Source organism: Perca flavescens, chromosome 5 (genome assembly GCF_004354835.1).
Source record: "Perca flavescens isolate YP-PL-M2 chromosome 5, PFLA_1.0, whole genome shotgun sequence".
NCBI lineage: Eukaryota > Metazoa > Chordata > Actinopteri > Perciformes > Percidae > Perca > Perca flavescens.
In genome coordinates, this window is record NC_041335.1 from 17,426,125 (window position 1) to 17,447,092 (window position 20,968).

Below are 20,968 nucleotides of genomic sequence, written 5' to 3' on the forward strand. Positions count from 1 at the left end.
CAATGGCCTATGTATTTGGTCAGACTCAGCTTTGGATGGGTTTAAAATGTATTGGAGGGGGCCTACTGAACTATCAATCTATCCTTGGCTGTTGGCAGTTATCTGTAAAACAGACACTCAGCCTAAATGGCAAACCAAAAGATAATTTTTTCAGTGTCTGACTTTGGCACTTACCCCTTTTAAATTATGTACTGTATATTTGTGAAAAATATACTCCTTTTCGTTATAGATAAAATATTTAGTTTGAAACCCGTCAGCAACGGCCGCATGCTTCATCAGCAGCATACAGAGAATGCTTAGAACTGGTAGAGATGAAGTGTTTTGGTCAAGGACACTTCAGAAAGTGGGTGCTTGATCTTAGACATGTCTGCTAGCACACAATATACTGTCTCCAAAGTAGCAAATCATTATTTTGCTGTAAAAAAACAACTCTAAAGTGCATGTTTGTTTTATTTTATTTTTAATACCTGAAAACAATCACCTTTACAAAGTGCAGACAAATACACACAATCTCACATGAATACACATTAGTGCAAATTGCAAACATTAACGAGGAGTTTTGTACCAGACTATTTCTCATTTGACTTAGTTGGTTTGGTAGGAGCAATGGCAGCTACACCGAATTAAAAATATTCAGGATAACTTGCCCAAAAACCTGCAGTTATACTGTGGCTTTATTAACAGAGATCAGATCATTAATCATAATCGGTTGAACTGTATTCCAAAAGGCTCTTATGCATCATATTGCGTGTTCACTTCAGTTGGAGCACACTTGGCTTCATATGTTAAAAATCTCAAGCATTAAAGACAACATGGCACTTTAACCTTAACTCTGCGAATCATGACAGTGTAAGGATTATTGGAAACATAGAAAAATATCAAATTAAAAATGCTTATGAACTATATCAATTGAAACATTAATGACATTGATTAGCAGATTAGATGAGACGATAGAGAACCAGTTTTCTACATATCCGACTTCATAATATGTAACAACTTCTAAGTAACATCTCCAAGATATCCTAATCAGCTACTTCTGTGTCTGTAATGTGCAGGCAGTGGACAAAACAGGAAAAACTACAGCATCATAAAAATGCCACAGAGTTTAGTCAATTTAAGCTTTACACATGGACAATGTATTGCAGGGCTATTACTCTAGAGTGCACTACATTGTCAAGTGTTTCTGTTTTTTTGTCCCATAGAAGCCAAAATGTTGCATGATAGAAATTGTTACACATGTCAAAGCAAAGTAGTTTATTATATTATTTGATTAAAAATCCTGCAGGTCCATAATCTTTGGGATTGAGAGCCTCTGACTCTGGATCAGAGCAACAGACAAAGTATCCACTAATGGATTTAATCTCAGAACACATAATTCCAACGGCCTTCAACATGTTTCTGTGATACATGGTACAAAGTTATCTCTACAGTTACTTTGGGATGGATTTCCTCTCTGGTCCCATTGTCACAAAGTCATAATCCACCTGTTGGTAACTGCGTTGTAACTGGTCACATACAGCTGTGACAGTGTGACTGGAAAGGCTGTGTGAGGTCGAGAGCTTCCGTTTACTCTTCTGAGCACAGAGCGAGGTTCAGTCCTCGGACTCTCTCGTAGAAGAGCATGTAGGCGTTGGAGGACAGCACCTCGTGCTGGCTGGCTTTTCGTACAGAGTCGTCTGAGACCCAAAGCCACTGAGAGCTGAAGGGTGAAGAGGTGCGTGGTGAGGAAGGGCTGCGGCGGTACGTGACAAAATGTCCTGAGTGCATGTCACCGTGGTGAACCAGCACTGCCGTGAGCTGGAAAAGGTACTCTGTAGGACTGAAAGGAAAGACGCTATGATCAGAAGAAATATGCACCACAATACTGACTAGCTTGATATGCATGAGTTCCTTGTATTGTTGTGCCTTGACATTAAGTTTACCTGTAGTCATATGTGAGGCCAAGCTGTGGGTTCGCACCAGGAGACTGAAGAAGTACAGACGAACATGTTCCGTTGGAGAAAGGTTTGTTGTTGTTGTTACAATGCTCTGCTTTTGGAAAAAAAATACAACAAATGTATGATGGAAAAAAACAAACTGAATGTGAAGCAGGATGATATTACAAAGTTTACGGAACACACCAGTGCCATTAGCAGAGGGCTTTTTAATGGAATCATCTGAATTTTCTGCCTTTGTGGGGTTCGGAGCACATTTAATCCGCTGACTTCTGTGTGTGGAAGCATGGTGTTTGTAGCGGTCCATCGATAAATACTCTGTGAACTGCACATGCTCCTGTCTTTTGATTGAGGTTCCTTCACTGGACCACGTCAGTCTTTGTAAATGGATGCAGAGGCACTGGGGGAGCTAGCAGAGAACATTAGACAGTGAAAGGACATAACAGTACAACATTTGAGAACATCTTTCACTAATAAATAAGGGTTTACGGTTACATTTCTCTACCTAGACAAAAACAAGCTTTAGCAGTGTACATAGTGTCTTACTGGTGATCTTTGATAAAGCTTATGGTTAGGGAGTGAGGAGTTGCAGCGTTCGCCTAGACCGGCAGGGGAGGGTGTGTAGCCACAGTCACGGCACGCCCCCTCCCTATCTCTGCAGCTCTTAGTTATGCTTTTCATCTGTGGGCAAATGCTTGTTACTAACCTAGCTCTAGGAAGCTTGTTCCCCAGAGCCCTTATGTTTTCTTGCCCCACCAGTTTTCCCTGGATTAGGGTGGCACCTAAATCATGGTTGCAGCTGTCGCTGTGGTCCTGCTAGGCACCCTGCTATGCCCTGCTACGCAACACAGTAGAGGTCGGCCGATTTTTGGCATATTTTTTTACATAATCGGCATCGGCCAATATCCCAGTATATCAAGCCGATTAATAGGCAGGCGCATCTTCGGGCAGCCTAGTGTTAAAAACATGAATAGGCACATTTTTTACAGCGCACTCAGACCACCTGCCTCCAGCCCCTCCCCTCGTGAATTCTTGCGCTGTGTGTCTCGCACAGTCACTTCAGGCTCCGACGCTACCGTTAGTAGTAGCTAGCATATTGCTGGTGTTCTTGTTTTGGGATTAACTGTACTAATAAAACCGTACAAAACACCGCGGCCACACCGCTGTGGAAGCTCCCCGAATGTCATTTATCAAAGCCTGGTTGTTACCCCTGTGCGTGGCAGTCTCATCCACTCCTATAACGGAGCTAACTGGAGCTAACCACTAACGGAGCTAACCGCTAACGGAGCTAATCGTTGCTAACAGAGCCTTCAGTTCTCCGTGCCTGTATCCATTAACTGCATCTATGGACTCGAGCATGAATAAAATCCTTAATTTTATTAAATTGACTGGACGAGTTTTAAATTACAACTCGAGTTTTGATCCTCATGAGTGCAACAGGACATGTAACAGTAGGATCCCCAAAACACAGATACAACACTTCAACAAATGAACAATGATCTAACAAATAAGGTGAACAAGAATTGACTTTAGATAACCCTAGTCTGATTTGATTCAACAGGAGTTAGGAGAAAATAGTGTTGAGATTAATAATAACATGTCACTTTCTGTGAAGATGTGCAGATTTGTATTCTCAGAAGTTTAATAAATGCTGCTAAGTGCACTAAACTTTATTTTTTCATTTACAAGTTTATTTTCTTCTTACCTGTTTCGTTTATTTAATATATTTTTCATATATTATTTATACAATATACAGTATGTTTTTAAATTATACATTTTTAATTGAAGTATACAAATGTAGATTGGTGAAGTGTTCAATACATGTTTTTGTTGAGAAATTCTGTGTATATTAGTGTTACATTTTATCTTTCAAATAGAGGTTTAAAAACAAGCACATATCGGGCAAAAAAAATCGGGCAAAAAAAATCGGCAGCATTTATCGGCCATCGGCTGACCTTGATTTCTAAAGATCGGCATCGGCCAGAAAAAACCCATATCGGTCGACCTCTACCACACAGTGCCCTGCTATGCCCGGCTACGTCCCCTGCTACGTCATGCTATGTCCTGCTCCGCCCTGCGGTGCCCTGCTACACCTACTATTTCTAGTCATAGTTCCATTATCTTTATTGTGACTATAATTGCCACTGTTCATCATACCCCCAACCGGCACCATCAGACACCACCTACCAGGAGCCTGGGTCTGTCCGAGGTTTCTCCCTAAAAGGAAGTTTTACTCACCACTCAAGGTTTCTGTCTAAAAGGGAGTTTTTCCTCGCACTAAATGCTTGCTCTTGTGGGAATTACTGGAATTGTTGGGTCTTTGTTGGGTCTAGACTTACTCTATCTGTAAAGTGTCTCGAGATAACTCTTGTTATGATTTGATACTACTTGGCTACTTGGGCTACTTTATTTTAATTAGCTCATAGTGGCATGATAAATATAAATGACAGTTACCTTTCCCAGTTTTAGCTGTTTAACAAATGTTGTCCTTTGGCTTTCCAGAACTTGCCCATTTACTGTGGTCCCTTGTTGAAGCTGAGATGAAATAAACATGTTATTATTATAAACAGAAACAGCAAAATACATCTTTGTAAAGAAACATTAAGGCCTTTCTGGTGGAAAATATACCTGTTACATGAATGCAAATTAAAGTAACTTGATGCTAGTTTTGTTAAAAGGGTTTCCGGTATGACAGATACTGCAGTGAATGTACCTTGGTGCAGTTTTCACACTCCACTTCTTTGATGGTTTCTGAGGAGATGAAATGCTGAAGACACTGATCTAGAGAGATAGGTCGACCCTGAGGACAAACACAGATCAAATTATGATGAACAGAACAACAAAAAATTAGTGTTACTATAAGAACTTTTAATATTTATGTGTTTCTGACATTTTTGCTTACCCACTGAGGTATGGGGATGGACAGGGAGAGGCTTTCAAATGAGTCATACCGCACTGGACTCTAAACAAAAGCAAAGAAAAGTGATAAATCACCTCAAGTACAAGGTCAAATGAATAACTAGCTTGCGAGTCACTTCTTTGTCCAAAAAAAAAAACATACTTGTTGTTCGCAGCGCTTGCATGACATATTGCTTGTTAAGCGACCATGAAAGGGATGCTGAGACTTCCAAGGACTTGGTATTGGATGAAGAGGAGCTGCAAAAAAAAAAAAAATTATTCAGATGAAATATATTCCTTTGTGGATTGATATTCTAGGCTCCACACTTTCTTTGTCTCCTTACCTCGACTTCTGCAGGTCATAGTTTTCTCATCTTGATCAGAGAGGCTCTGGTATAAAACAAACACATACACACAGAATAACTTGGGAGTGCAGTACCACATTTGTCATTTTTGACACTTGACAACACAGAGATGGTCTGATATCATTTTTTTTTATCCCGATACCGATTCTGATACCTGATCATGTGTATGTGCCAATGCCGAGTACTGATCTGAAACTATCCCTGTAGGGATGTGCTATGATTGCTATCATTGTTGTAGGCCCTGGCTAAGGTTAAACTATTTGTGAAACATGAACAAACACAAACAATGAATGCCGTAGAACTTTCTTTTATTATCCAGTGTGACAGTCAGTTATAATGGAAAAGAACATAAATAAACTACTTTAAAGTGGATTTTCTTCAGGGCTAAATTACGTGGTATCAGATCGACCATGGCGGCTCGTTCGGAATACGATCTCGTATTTTACGAAAATAGTTCACCGAAACGTGTTTCTGAAAACATTTTAAGCGAGAAATAGGCCATGCAGTTGCTGAATCTGTCTTCATTTCAGATCGACAATGGTCAGTTTAAAAGATTTTCGTCAGATTTTGAGAGGCATTCGTCAGGCTCATCCCGCTCGTCATTTCCGGTAATAGGTCATTGAGTCCAATGCTGGTAACAGTATTGGAACATCTCTAGTTAAAATGGTGCAAAAACTTCCTTCCTGACTACATGTGTGCTCTAAAGTTCTGAATTGAACTGCAGAGCATACTGAAGGGTCAGCATGTAAAGGCCCTGAGACACCAAGACGACGGCCGACGACGGCCACCTGTGGCGTTGCCTCTTGTTGACCCTCGGCGCCTTGTTTTTTTAAAATTAGCACTGGAACACAGCAGACGGCCAAGTACCATGTATGTTTTGCGCATGCGTGCAAGGAAATAGCTCCTCATACCAGCAGGCGGCAGTAATCTAGTCATCATTAAACAAGGGAAACCGTATACCTTTGCTATGATACCCACAACAACAAACAGCGTTTGCTCTAGCAGCGGCAGAACCGAACAGAGCCTACGGTCCCTCTGCTTCACTCCCTGCCGGGAAGACAGCAGACACCAGGAGATGGCTAACCAGACTGGGCCCCTCCTGGTCTGTCATCCGTTCTCTCGGGAAAGAAACTCTCCCTACAGTAGGAACGGAGCGGAGCGGAGCATAGCGACCGAACGGCCGGCTGCTGGCTCGTTAGCTTGCTAATTTTACCCACCCGACATGTCTTCATCAGACACTGGTTACCGAAAATTAGCCAAACTAAATTGTCACTCATCTGGCGATAGCAATGTGCTTTCCTACGATGTGACAAGAGCATGTGAATTAAACATTAAGTTCTTAAACTCCCTAATTTAGAGGCTGGCTGGTAAACTGGCTTGCTTGCTAGGAGGGTAAATGTTTAGCGGTGCAGAGGCTGGCCAGGCGCAGACAGAGGTCTATTACAGTCTTTATATTAACGGAAATATCACGGTTTAGCAGGGTCGATTCTAGGATCCAACCTTTAGGGGGCTCAGCCCCTAATGAGAATGTGACACGGATACAGTGCCTTGCAAAAAAAAGGGTCTAAAATCGCCACTGCGGTATAGGATATTAGTTTATTAACGTTAGTTTATTTTGTAATGTCTAGGTATGTAGAGAATAGATCTTTTAAAAGACATGTTATTGTTGGAATAAATATGCCTAAACAAGTAGTTATGTATATCTTGTTGTAGGCTAAGTTTGCCAAAAATAGTTATTCAAATAGTTCAAACCTGTGTGTTTTTAGAAGGAACATTCAATTGTCATTTTTGACCAATTTTGACAGCTCTTGTGTGTTTTGGATTGATGAGATGAAAAATGAATAGAGCCTCGGTGTGCCTGTCACAGTCGTTTGTTTTGCTCACTCTTGTTTCCAAGCTGAACAGCCAATCCGATGAATTGGCTGTTCTGCAGACGCCGACAACCGCTGTTGACCCCAAAAACAGGCCGACTGTGCGGGACACACCGCACAGACTAGGCCGACTGCCGACCCTCGGCTTGGTGTGTCAGGGCCTTAAGAGATACGTGTGTGCCGTTTAGAGACAAGCAAGTAGGGACATTATAACTTGCCTCGAGGGAATGCACGTCAAACAGGTGAGCGACTTTGGGTTGCCGATCTCGCTCCTCCTCCAGAGAAGATGTAAGGACATGAAAAAGTTCATGTGCATCCTGAGAAGGGATAAACCAACACAGACAGACGTGCAATAAAATACTGCACCAAACATTATATATAGAAATGTAAAAAAAATATCCACTGAACAGCATTATTGACTAACCTGCTCTTCAAATGAACTGATATGCCACCGGTACAGTCTGAGAACATCCAGGAGGCACCCGGCATCAAGTACATCTTCCTCCCCAGGCTCATTACTGGACAGAGCTGCAGACACAGACATCATCCTTGTTACAATTTGGTTGCTCTGAATTAGATTTATTTTATTTTATTGAAAGAATAGCCCCTTGAGACGTAGCATCTCATTTGCAATGGGGATCTACAAATACAAATTGATAGTTATAAAACACATACAGACAGCATAGTTAAATTCTCTATAGACAGTTTGTTTTAAGATGAGAAAATAAAGATGTTCTGAAGCAATGGTACGTGGTCATCAATCTCAGAGACACAGGAAGGTTATTCCAGTCAGAAAGAGTGATAGTTGAAAGCAAAGAGTTCCTTTTTAATTGGTAACGGTTTGCCCCACCCATATGCTTAAGTCACACCCCCTTTAAAGGGGTGATAGAATGATTATATAAGGTATTTTACACTGTTCCTTAAGGTCTCCCAATGTACCATTGGTTGGGCTGAAAATTGCCCGAATGCTATTTTATTAGGCCTTAACTACCCTGTGAATATGGCTCTATTTGGAACAAGAGCTTTTCTTCCAAATATGGTATGCTCATGAATATTCAGAATGAGCTGCGCTGATTGGTTTGAGCAAACTACATAGAAACACATGGGAGACTTGACAGCAGGTCTCATTGCAAAGTTATACATTGTTTGTCGGGCTATTACGTTATTAAATTCACTTCTGAGACTTTTTTAAGCAAGAAATTAACTATATAAAGCTCAAATATGGGACGTTTTACGAAAATTGATGGCTTATTGCAAATGTGGTAAGACTGTGTGTCGGAGTTCAGCTGCCGGTGCTGCCTGTGTTGCTGCCTCACTGCCCGGCCTGCCTTCCTCCACAGACCCCGGCCTGCAGCTCCCCTCTTCCTGCTAGCTAAATGGCCCGTGTGTGAGAGTGATAGCGCGGTCAGCGAGCTTGTTACACCAGCAATCTCTTACCACAGTTCCAGTTAATCTTGGCTGGCTGTCAGCATAACTAGCTATATTTACAGTTTGAATTTTGTCACGCCACTTATACAACATATCTCTAAAGGTCTTATAAAGCTAATGAATTTTTGTGAAGATTAGGGGTTTCGTTATCTATGACTGTCCCTTCAATCCTAGCTATGTGTGGCTAGCTACAAATCACAGATAGTTAGCTTCTTTTACCGCATAATGGGTGTATATTTACAGTTAGAATTTTGTCACGCCACTTATACAACATCTCCTTAAATGTCTTATAACGCTAACAACGGTGTCCGATTTCAAGTTAATGAATATTTGTGAATTTCAGAGGAATTCTAGGAGGAGCTAGCTCTCATTGATAGAGCTACATCCAGCCGCAGGCTTTATCAATGAGACTCGCGGACAAGCAGCGTTTATTTCCCCAATCGTTTGTTTGAATAACTCAACACATTATAATTACACACATTAAAAGATTAACTGGAACCTGTGGTAACAGATTGCTGGTGCAACAAGCTCGCTGACCTGGGTGTGTAAAGGAAGGCAGGCTGGGCGGCGAGGCAACAACACAGGCAGCACCAGCGCTGAACTCCGACACACAGTTGGACAAAATTTGCAATTAGCCATCCATTTTCGTAAAACGGCCCATATTTGAGCTTTACATAGTTGATTTCTCGCATAAAAAAGTTTCAGAAGTGAATTTTGTAATGGAATAGCAGAGATCTGCGTGACCTAGCTAGATTCAGAAGACTACCTGATCTCAGGTCAGTTGTGTAGCCTATGTAAATGTTGGGGCGTGACTGTTCTCTTAAAGTTCCGGATTTTGAGATGCTTGCGTAAGCAACCAGCTTTGTTGGGATTCGCCCGTTTTCAGCGGCAATTTCAAAATATGAGATTTTCATAGTAAAGGGGTGTCAGTGGGATTTTGAGCTTCTATGTATGTCCCATTATTATTATTCAACTATGACAGGGTAAAATCGGTTTTGCATTCTATCACCCCTTTAATAACTAATGAGCCGTTTCTTGTACACTATTGTGTGAGGCATCATTGAACTCTGCAGAGAGTTCCCTTTTCATTGGTGACGATTTGCAGTGTCTGAGTGCCATGCAAATGCACAGCCGCAAGGAGCGGCATCCACCAGTACCCCCGATGTGCTGGGAGGGGCGAGGGGCCGTTCATCGCTGCTTGCAGCTTTAATTCTTTTTCTAACTTGAAATGTAAAACAATTAATTGTTTTAATTGAAATGTAAAACAATTAAAAAAAAATCAAAGTGGGATTTAAAGGAGAGTTCCGGGTCAATCCAAAGTCCAAGATACTTGAACAAAGCAACTTTCTCAACAAAATGAATATGCAAATCAAAATGTGTTCGACAAACACCATTTTGCAGGACTTCTTCTTATTCAATAACAGTTTATTGTTATAAAAACAATTTTGAACCGAATTCAAGTCAAACTGTAAGGAATTCTAGATTTGTAATAAATCAGAGTTAGAAGTGTAAATAACAGTATGATCAGCATAAAGATGAACATGACAGTTAGAGCATATTTGTGGAACACCCTTTTTCACAATTGCATAGTCAGACTGAAAATTCTGAAAAACAACACACTGGCATTTATTGTGAAGATAGACGCTGGCTTTATATACCTTTGAGAAGCTGAAGCAGTGTTGTAGACAGGTGGTTGTCTTTGCAAGACTGGATCATAGGTGAACCTGAAAACGTCTCCAGCCACCTGATGAAGGATGGACATGCTGCCAAACCCTGAAGCAAAGAGTTCAGGAAGCAGGTGTTGCCTAAGTTCAACAGACCAGGAACCATACCTGAAAGAAAACATGAGTCATTGTAAGTTACTGCATTACAACTAGTGCGCTACATATAATTAGTTGATCACATTGATTCTTACCTCTCTTTCTCTTCTTTCTATCTGTCATTGGACCCCACAAAACGTATACTCCAGCTGCAATCGCAGCAGCTATCCCACCAATGACTCCCCAGTTTTTTATCATCTTGTTTCTGAAAAGACAACATTGTGTTAATGAAGAACATCAGATGACTTTGGATGAAGGGAAGTAAAAAAAAGAAACGACAAGTAAAAACAAAAGGAAAGGCAGTAAGGGAAGTTGGTAACAGGTAATTATACGCTTTCATCACTTCTGTTGATTACGATAAAATAATGATACTGATATGTGTTTTTGTTTATTCAGTGACCAACATCTGTATCTAGGCACTATAATTATACTATAATTTTATAATTGATATTTGGTAGTAATACCAACGTGATATGTAATAAAAGCCAGCAGCGTCTTCTTGTGTGAGGAAGAAGGCTAAGTTTCATGTCAACAGGTTCCTGTTGACAATGTTTTATGTCTTTCATTGACCATATTCTTTTATCTGTCTGTATGCTTTCCTGAATCTCAAACAGAAAAAGTGTACTAACTAAGATGGTCAAGGTCACTGGTACTCAACAGAAGAGTCATTTGTACAACAAAAATAAAGCAATTATGTGTGATATCCTCTACATCAGACCTTGCCTTCATGTTCAATGTTTAGGGTCCCTTTGACCAAAACTTTAAAAAAAATGATTTCATGCTGCCTTGTCTCAATACTGAGAGATGTTGATGCAACGCTGGTCATTGGTCCTTTTGGAGGCGGTAGTTTGTGGTGATGTTGAACTGTATTGTGTTGTTGAAAAAAAGATTTGTTTCTACACTCATTGATATAAATTTTGTGGACAAAATGTCAAGTACACCCCTCAATAAAATGCAATACAGCACAAAACCACAACTTTCAAAATTACCAATTATCAACACCGCCCTTACAAAGTTTCAACAAAACTGAACATTATAACCTTCATGAAAGTAAGATTTGTTGCAGGGCTGTTGTGTTACATTATGTTGCGCAGGGGCTGCAAAATAACGTAACTAACAAAATAAATAATATCTTACGCTTTCTAACTGTGACACTAGCAGACAAGGAGACTAAGTTGGATTTCTTTCAAATCAGATAAAGACATACCTGTTTAGACTGGCATTTGGTATGCCCGTCTGCACTTTCAATATTATTGTGTAATACTGATTGCCTGTGTATCTGTTCTTATTCCGGTTTGTGTTTCATGTGTTTGCCCCTGTAAAGCACTTTGTGACTTATGTCTGTGAAAAAGCGCTTCATAAATACATTTTACTTACTTAAAAGTTGGAAGAGGCTTTGCTTGATCTGAAGTCGCGTCATGTCTGGTTAAGTGTTTACCACAGATAAACGGCTCAAAGGTTAATGGATCACATTATTAATGCATTTGGTCTGCATTAAGTTACGTTTTGTTTTGTCTGCCTTATGTCAAGGAGTATGCAATCGTGATAGATAGAAGAAAAAAACGTAATAGGTTCCCTAAAAGCCCCAAACCCGTTTACAATCCCACTTCTACATGCTTCACTGCTTTGTCTGTAGCAGCAGTGAAACACAAAACGTGAGATAACAATACAAAGCCACAAAAACACAACATATAGCTACAGTTTGTTAGGTACACTAAGCTAAAACTAATGCAGTCTAACGATACACCACTTCACCAATGTGTAACCACGAACCACTAACAACACTACCATTAGCATACAGCAGAAGGGAGAGCTTTAGCGGTTAAGCTAACTTACCGACAACACTGAGGTGGGGGTTAGGCTGCACTCGGCGTACTATGTCGCCTCCATTGATAAATATCCAAGCTGCTATCTTGAAGTATTAGGTAACATTTCTCATTGCAGCGTATCTCTATCGTTAGCAGGTTCTGTAACTGTAACATTAAACCGGACTCAGTGTCTGTGGGTCCTCCTGTCTGCGCATGTTACACTTTAGGTCCAACGTACGTCGGCGTCATGACCCGCTTTAATCCTGACCCCGTGCGCTAAAAATAAGCTTTAGTTGTCATTTGCCAGCTGAGAGATCTTACCTGACTAGGTGTCCAGTGCCAAGGAACTCCCCAACAAGCTTATCAGAGCTTTCTGGTCTGCACCACAACATCCTGCTTTCATTGCGGAACTTCCGTCTTTGGTGGCATGTTTCAGGACGGATCCACGGGAGGGCGTACAGATGTGTTCACAGTTTACAGTCCGACCACCAAATGTTTGTTGCGCACATTTCTGAAGTCATGTGAATTATTCACAGCTCCAATTTTCTTAAGCGAATATATGACAAAGTTTAACCAAATGTTAAAGATGTGATTTATTTTGGTTTTGCTCTCCTCCTAAAGGAATGTTTGGTAAAATGCTCTAGATGTGTTAATACTATTTAAAAACAAACAACAACCATCAGGAAGAATAGCATCTGCAATGCAGGAGCTAAAGAGGATCCTAAATAAACAAACAAACAAACAAACCATGCAGTAGTCCAAAACAAATTCAACAAACAAAAATGTTTTTTAAATCATTGCAGCAATTAAACATTTTCAAAGGTAATTTTCTGGTAATTCCAATACACAATTCCAAACACAAGATCCCATCAGAATAGCCCTAAATGTTGGTTTATTATTTTTTGTCTAGCCTATTTATTTTATACTCTCTTTCTCATTTTATTCTATATCAATTGATTACATTTTTATTGTATTTTCAAATGTTGTTCTAATGCATTTCCGCCCCTCATAAATTTAGCCTGTGTTTTAATAGCTTTTCTATAAGACAACAATGGCAATACAAATTGCATTGATCTTTTCGAATCTGATTATGGATATTATACAGCATACCAACAGGCACGGATTGGAGGTCTTCAAAAGTAGCCTAGGCTATAGGCCTAGGCCTAATAGGCTACTACATTCTAAAAGTAAGATCACGCCATGTTTATAATCTGGGCTCAGCTTTAACTGCTGCGGTAGATCAAGTCTATGAGTGTTAATAATGTATAGTGCATATAATGTAATAGTGTTAATAAGTCATGTGGAGGACCCCAGTAATCAGCATTCATGTAGTGTCAGGTCCTCCTGAGCTCATCCTGCCCTCTCTCTCCCTCGGTGTCTCGTGCTGTGACTCTCGCAGCGCGGCTTCTCATTGGCTGCCGGCGGACACTCGGAGCAGGTAGCTCTCCTCGGTGCTGAAATCGCTGCTCGTCGTGATAATGTAAACGGCGATGAGGCCAAACGGAGCGTCAGACAGTAAACACCAAAATGGACGATGATCAGTTCCAACTGAGACAGCTGCCGTAAGTAGACTACAATCTGCACATTAACGCCTTTTTGGTTTTACTCAGTCCATGTTCAACCGTGACAGCATGTTTGGCCGACGCGTCGCTCTCTGACAGCCTCGCATCGAATGTTTGATTAGCTTGCTGGACCACAATAGCCGGACATTCCTTAAAAGCAGCAGTCATTTAAAAAAAACATAGCCTATCCAGTCATAATACCTAGACATGCTCTTACATTAAGGGGAGAATAAATATAATATTCATAGGAAGCAGGTTTGCTGAGATTTCTAAGCTGATGCAGTTTTCCGTCTTAACTTGAAATTGTGTTTACTGTAATGACTCAGTACTTAACGTGATTTATTTCAACCTCTGCTGTACATTAAGCTAGAGGTTGGCCCATACAAGTCTAACCTGGTCGTCATGAGGGACATTGCTCAACATTAAATGCGTACATTAAAATAACGATATATATATAGTCTTCTTATAAGAATTACACAAAAATATTAACATAGAAATTTCCCATTTTGAAATAGTTTGTTTATCAAACAGTAATAATTATGGATTCAGAATAAGCATTACAACATATTCCAGTTAGAAAAACAAAAGAAAAAAGACCTACAGTATGTTCAAGGGGTTGTCACAGTATTGCTAATTATGCACACTTATTGTATTTCTTTCTAAGAGCTTGAAATGAAAATTATAGTCGTTTACAGGACGAACTCATCTACATCACTGATACTTTCCATTGCAAGTAGGCTATGTTATGTAATTGCAATGATTAAGACATCACTGACACTCTCAGAGTTCTCTTATAGTGGTTCATCCTTAATGAACCATTGATTATCTACATGTGGGAGAAGATTATACCTTCCATCTGTAGACAACATGGAGCATTTAGGCTTTATAAGCTTGCCAAGCAGTGAAGTGCAGTGTGCAGAGCTGTCAATTGGCCTGACATGGTTCCCCCATAGGATGATGTTACCACCCATTCACAAAATCACAGCCAGAAAAAGCTCATATCACCTAGGCAACAGCCTCCGACTCTCATTTGTACTCAGCTTTGCCCTGGCACCAGTCTTCTGAAACTCCCCTGACCAGACATATTGTAGAGATATTAATCCTCCTGGGCTTTTAAAACAATTATTTTAACTGTTTTTTTGTAGTGTTGTCCGATTCCGTCGCACAGGTGAGAGCATACCCTCTGAGGATGATGGCGAGAATAGAGAACAGGATGTCAGGATTGCAGAGCAGATTGATCTGGAGTCCGTGGCCCTTGCAGACGGAGCTCCCGTTCCCCGGGAGTTTGCCAATCCAACTGATGGTACAGTATGACAGGGCCTCATTTTACACACCCTGTCTTTCATAATCAACTTACAACTCACCTCCCCGAAGTATTTGAGTAACACTTTTTTAAAATCTGTTTCCAAAGTCAAGAATGAACTCAATCTTAGTCAGTAAAAGTAATATTTTGTAAAAAAAAATGTCATTCTCTTAGATACATTCATGGTAGAAGATGCTGTTGAGGCCATCGGCTTTGGGACATTTCAATGGAAACTCTCCATCCTCACTGGTCTGTCCTGGGTGAGAACTGTTCTTTACTGAAACATACCATTCCAGATATTTTGTATGTGTGCATGTTATAATATATTAGGTGTCTCTGGGTTGTTTTCTGTTTGTTCAGATGGCTGATGCTATGGAGATGATGATTCTCAGCATCTTAGCCCCACAGCTCCACTGTGAGTGGAGGCTGCCCACCCTCGAGGTGGCACTGCTTACATCGGTAATGGCTCTCTAATGTCTCTAAAGTGCTCTTGCTTGCAGTACTATAATATGACTATCCTGATAGTTATTGGTTTAGTGCTTTGGGATTGTTTCAAGTGCTCGTATTGAGCAATGACAACCATGTCATGTTGCAATATTATGAGTGGAATGACCAACAAAAGCATATTTACTTTTCTGAGTATGATATAAAACAACAAGCAAACAGGGGAACTACAGTAGGTTTGACGAAAGATATTGCATTGAGAGGCTTTGACAGAGATTTTAATTCTTAATTGAGATGTAATAATTACATTTTCATGAAAAATAATTAAAACTTTAAAAAAACATTTAGTGACAAATAATATATACAAAATACAAAAAATATGCATGACAAGACGTGCATAACATCAGCTATATGTAGTGAAATTATAATGAAGTGCATGTTTAAGCTTCTACAATCCCATTAACAATCTTTTTTTTTCATTAATGCAGGCAGTGTTTATTGGGATGATGATCAGCTCTTCTCTTTGGGGAAACATATCTGACAGATTCGGCAGAAAGACAGTAAGTTCTATAAAACCTCTGTTTTACGTGAAGGTGATTTATATTTCTGTTTCCTGTAAGATAAACTGTATCTAGTTTATAGGCGTTGGAAGTTTAGCTGTTTTCTGAATGGAAAAAAGACGATTTCAGACTCTGTACTGTATTGCTCTCCTGAAGAGCCACAACACATTTATTCAGCAGCTTGTTATACTTTGATTGTATACACACACAGGGTCTCAAGATGAGTGTGCTGTGGACCATGTTCTATGGCGTTATGAGTGCATTTGCACCTATTTATGGGTGGATCCTCATCCTCCGTGCACTGGTGGGCTTTGGCATCGGAGGAGCCCCACAGTCGTAAGTAGCCCTCATTTATCTCTCTAAAAACGTTTCTGTAATTATTAATGATGTGAGTCAAGGATTAACTGTGAAATATTCCTCCTTATAAGGGTGACACTGTATGCTGAGTTTCTGCCTATGAAGTCCAGAGCCACATGCATCTTGCTGATTGAGGTATGGACTACCCTTATCTATCATCCGCCTAGCCATAGTGTTCATTGTGCAGACATGACAACCATTATGGCACAGCATTGAAATGCTCTGTTTTTCCAGCAGGATTTTATATAATTTTGACTGTCTTGACAGATATTTTGGGCACTGGGCACTGTGTTCGAGGTCCTCCTAGCGATCCTGGTGATGCCCACTCTGGGCTGGCGCTGGCTGCTTGGCCTTTCCACCATTCCTCTATTCATCTTCTCCATCCTGTGTTTTGTGAGTATGATTTTATCAGTCTTGAGACATTCTGCAAGATTTAAGAAGAACGACAGAATGACAGCTTTATCAATTTACATGTATGTTTTTTGGTGGGTTGGGAGCAGTGGCTACCAGAGAGTGCTCGATACGACGTGCTGACAGGGAATCAGGAAAAAGCTTTGGCCACACTGAAGCGCATCGCTACAGAGAACGGAGCACCAATGCCACTGGGAAAACTTATAGCGGCCAGACAGGTAAAAGCCAGTTTCTGCAGAACATAACATTCTCTGGATATTATTCATGTATGCTTCTTATTTTCATTTGTATATTTGTATGTCTGTTCTTTTAATTAGGAGGACCGTGGAAAGATTCAAGACTTATTTTCATCACACTTTCGCTGGACCACAGTTCTGCTGTGGTTTATTTGGTAAAGGGAGTGTATCATAATGTCACCCACTCATATCCTGAGTCATTTCTCACTGATTTCCTTTTCTTTCTTAATCTCCAAAACTTATCTTCTCCAAGTGCACAGACATATTAATCTGTTTTATTTGATGATTCTCACTTCATGTGAACCACCGTTGTTTCTCCTCAGGTTCGCAAATGCCTTCTCTTACTACGGGCTGGTGTTGCTCACTACAGAGCTGTTTCAGGAGGGAGGTGCATGTGGAAGTGAGTCGCTGCTCCAACACCAACAGATGCCTTCACACACTCAGACAAGGACATGCACACCTAATATGCTACACTGATAAGAGAGACTTTAGTACAGTATCTTGTCTGTAAAACGTCTACTAAATAAATGTCCCCCAGGAGATAATAGCAGACATTTTACATGTCTTAGCAGGAAATGCACAGGTGTAACTGATAACGGCAACACGTAATGGAACAGAGCCATTGCTAATGTAATTATTTACACTTGTGCTTTTCATACTATGTCAAGTCAAAATGTCTGCCATGAAAAAGGTCTACGTATTTATACAGTATGTTTTTGCAAAATCACAGCTCGAGCCTGTGCTGGGTGTGAACCATCCCATATCCTGTTGTTCTATACCTCCCTCTAGTGTCCAAAGGTAAAAAGAGGGAGCTCCGATGCAACTTGGAGTGTAAATATCTGAACTCTGACGACTACAAAGACCTGTTGTGGACCACCTTGTCTGAATTCCCAGGTACACATCAGTTCATTCTCTGTGTCTTCACAAATTCAGTTCTTTTTTTTGTAAGATAATTCTAGTTACTTATGGTGGCAAGTTTTTCCACTGTACCATAATTACTTTATATTTACTAGATTTATATTTACTTGATAATACAAAACAGCGGTGCAAAAAATTAATGTGTTATGTAATTTTGATAATTACTATGTTGTATGATTTTTTTCCTCGGTACTCACTGTGAAGTAATTAAGTAATTACTATGTACTGTATGTTTACTGGATAATTATCTAGTAAATGTTGCTAATCAAATCAGTTGCTTTACCTATTTGCTACATTATATCTTCATGTCATCATAATAATGCAAAATATTTTGTAATTACCACACCTGTTACCACATTACTTGAGGGTATTCCAGGGACAGATCAGTAAAACAGAGAGATGAGTTAAGGAGAACAGCAATAACCTACAAGTAAATCATAATAATCATGTTAGTAGAGCATTCTCACAGAGGACACTTTGGCAAGGTACTAATGATGACAATTAATGATGGCTGCATTCCATTTAGTTGTACCAGGGCCATGCTGGCATGCCAGGTTTGGCTGACCTAAATGAAATGGAGCCATCATTAACATTAGTAGTTACACCTCTGTCTTTTCCTGCAACAACATGCTAAAATGATTTAGTAATAAGGAAAAACATACAGTTCATTAATCTGTGTAATTACTGCACTGTAAAATAAAGAGCAACATTTTTTTCACATTATATTTGACAAACTTGGAATTTTGCATTGTCACATAGGACTGCTGGTGCCACTGTGGGCTATTGATCGATTGGGAAGGAAGAAGACCATGGCGTTGTGTTTCTTCGTCTTCTCTATGTGCATTATTCCACTCTATGGCTGTGTTGGGAGGTAAGGTGGATACTGATGAGACTGTTAAACATGAAATTGTGGATCCACCATATATCCAGCATTACTGTTTTTTTCTGTTACAGAGTTTCCATGACAGTGTTGATATTCATCGCCAGAGCTTTCATCGCAGGAGGATTCCAGACAGCTTATGTTTACACTCCAGAGGTAAGAAATCCAACTAGAGTGCAGTTCTTGTTTAGCTTGAATTGTTTGAAATGTATAGAGTTACTAGTATAGCTCTGATAAAATCAATAGTTGGATTAAGGGAGCATCAGGGCAGCCTACTAAATATTTCTGAAACTCTGCAGGTGTACCCAACAGCGACCAGGGCTTTAGGTCTGGGAACGAGCAGTGGAATGGCCAGAGTCGGTGCCCTCATTACACCTTTTGTTGCACAGGTAACACCCTTCTACCAATTTTCTCATTTAAACACATCACAAGAAAGTTGCTCATTTTTCTTTGTCCCTGGGCTTCATCCTGCAGGTGATGTTGGAGTCATCTGTGTACCTGGCTCTGTCCGTGTACTGCTGCTGTTGCCTCCTAGCTGCTGTAGCGTCCTGTGCACTGCCAATTGAGACAACAGGCCGGGGCCTGCAGGAGTCCAGCCACCGCGAGTGGGGCCAGGAGATGGTGGGCCGCGCCTCCTCCCAAAGCTCAGGGGGAAACGCACCCTCCAGCTCCGGCTCCCAAGGCTGAGGAAGACACATTGGCTGGAGTAAAACTGAGAGAGGGGACCACAGTGAGGAAAAGAGGCAAGGAGAGGCAAAAAAGCTGGACCAGCTTTCGGTGTCCATCTCCAGTCCCATCCTAAGACTCTTCAGTTTATGCACCACAGTGGCTTCAGAGAGCCAGGCAGCACAATATTATATTATATAGTCTTCAACCACCATTGCTGTCCCAATTTTGCCACTGAATAACTGCACACAGGGCGACAGGAAAGACCAAATGACCTACACGGGGGTTAAGATTGAGAAAATAAATGGTGGACGACGTGTGAAACATTCTTGGACAAGTTAGAATTTAACTACTTCAAGCAAAGTATTTGAATGCTGCTTGTCTAATGCAAGAGAAGCAAAAGAGACTAAAGAGAGTAGTAAGTGTTAGCTTAAAATAACCATCTTCTTTTCAAAGAGCCTTAAAACTACCTATTCTATTTGTGCTTCGGAGACCTTCTCTTAACTTAAAAAAGGCTTTAACAAGCTGCGTCAATTTCATACTGGACAAAGATGTATAGATAAGAAAGAGCATCATCTTGTGCACACAAAATGTAAGTTAAAATACACAAGCTTTGTAAAAATTGAGGAACAGTTCCACATTGTCAAATTAACAAACCACTGGATTAAAAAAGGTCTGGGGTTACTTCATTTAAGATCCACTTCTGTCAAGGTAGTGAAAGGACATACTGCACAGTAAGCCACTGGGTTAAATATGTTCATTTTTCTTGTGACAGTCGTATTTCACATTTCAACATGGATATTTGTCTGCTAAAGAATGTTAAGGCCATTTAATTTATAACCACCTGACAAATCTGCCGAAGCCTTCATCAGATCATAATAACATCAGTGACATCATACAGTTCACAATATGTCATAATTATACTGTAGCGCAACTGGAACAAGTCCACAGATCCTGGGCTGCATTTGAAGACAACATTATGTAAGTTAATGCTGAAGTATTAGTAAAAATCTAAATCTGAGTCTTTTCATCACCCAAAGCAGACTCAACCTAGTTAGTAAGAGTTACATGATTTAAAAAATGACATTAACACGAGTATATGGTGTTACGATCTATAAATGCTGCGTCTCTGGCTCTACTCTACCAGACTTTGAGGCTGCGCACACATAGACCTACACATGTATGTACACAACCATTTAGCAGGATGGTACATTCTGTCTTTCTGTAAATAATGTATTAATACCTGGTTTAGTTGTTGTCTTTGACTTTTGTTTGTAACAAAGGTGATGTGAAGACAGACTTTGCCCAGTCTGAGTGACACACTCAGCAAAGTTTTGTTGAAAAAAAAAAGAGATTAACTAGTACAGGTCCAGCAAGCCAAATCTCTACCTGTCAGTGTTTGAGATATAGTGCTGCATTAAGTGTCAGTGTGCACATATTCTTGTCAATGCACTGGATGTAAATGTGTATGATAACTAAAGTAAATAATCTTTCAAAAACTAGTAGA

The 20,968-nt window shown here is 40.2% G+C and overlaps 2 protein-coding genes across 6 annotated transcripts; one reads left to right on the forward strand and one right to left on the reverse strand.

Moving 5' to 3' along the window:
• Positions 1-442: 442 nt before the first annotated feature.
• usp30 (ubiquitin specific peptidase 30) lies at positions 443-12,598 on the reverse strand. Of its 5 annotated transcripts, none has more exons than XM_028577224.1 (14): positions 12,446-12,598; positions 11,694-11,738; positions 10,412-10,521; positions 10,155-10,328; positions 7,493-7,596; positions 7,287-7,385; positions 5,177-5,222; positions 4,996-5,090; positions 4,837-4,896; positions 4,648-4,734; positions 4,389-4,469; positions 2,121-2,343; positions 1,923-2,028; positions 443-1,819 (listed from the first exon to the last, which is right to left on the reverse strand). In XM_028577224.1, exons 1-14 carry the CDS (start codon positions 12,514-12,516, stop codon positions 1,567-1,569), a joined length of 1,554 nt encoding a protein of 517 aa, XP_028433025.1. In that variant the 5' UTR covers positions 12,517-12,598; the 3' UTR covers positions 443-1,566. The 5 variants fall into 5 exon arrangements, with proteins under 5 accessions (XP_028433025.1, XP_028433024.1, XP_028433028.1 ...); XM_028577223.1 differs by having other exon boundaries at positions 1,923-2,031; XM_028577227.1 differs by lacking the exon at positions 12,446-12,598 and adding an exon at positions 12,153-12,439 and having other exon boundaries at positions 1,923-2,031.
• A 926-nt stretch (positions 12,599-13,524) lies between these two features.
• Positions 13,525-20,911, forward strand: svopa (SV2 related protein a). The gene is made up of 16 exons (XM_028577498.1): positions 13,525-13,686; positions 14,832-14,989; positions 15,164-15,249; positions 15,350-15,448; positions 15,922-15,993; positions 16,205-16,329; positions 16,422-16,485; positions 16,618-16,743; positions 16,851-16,979; positions 17,079-17,152; positions 17,321-17,397; positions 17,787-17,891; positions 18,675-18,786; positions 18,870-18,951; positions 19,095-19,184; positions 19,270-20,911. Exons 1-16 carry the CDS (start codon positions 13,652-13,654, stop codon positions 19,480-19,482), a joined length of 1,647 nt encoding a protein of 548 aa, XP_028433299.1. The 5' UTR covers positions 13,525-13,651; the 3' UTR covers positions 19,483-20,911.
• Positions 20,912-20,968: the final 57 nt, after the last annotated feature.

Bases quoted from the DNA above. Each gene is read 5' to 3' on its own strand.
- usp30 (XM_028577223.1), bottom strand. From the start codon at position 12,516: ATGTTGTGGTGCAGACCAGAAAGCTCTGATAAGCTTGTTGGGGAGTTC. The intron at 10,522-11,693 runs GTAAGTAAAATG...TTGTCTTTTCAG, and splicing joins AAGCCTCTTCCAACTTTTAA to AAACAAGATGATAAAAAACT. The intron at 1,820-1,922 runs GTAAACTTAATG...CTTTCCTTTCAG, and splicing joins GGCCTCACATATGACTACAG to TCCTACAGAGTACCTTTTCC.
- svopa (XM_028577498.1), top strand. From the start codon at position 13,652: ATGGACGATGATCAGTTCCAACTGAGACAGCTGCC. The intron at 15,449-15,921 runs GTAATGGCTCTC...TCATTAATGCAG, and splicing joins AGGTGGCACTGCTTACATCG to GCAGTGTTTATTGGGATGAT. The intron at 16,980-17,078 runs GTAAAAGCCAGT...TCTTTTAATTAG, and splicing joins AACTTATAGCGGCCAGACAG to GAGGACCGTGGAAAGATTCA.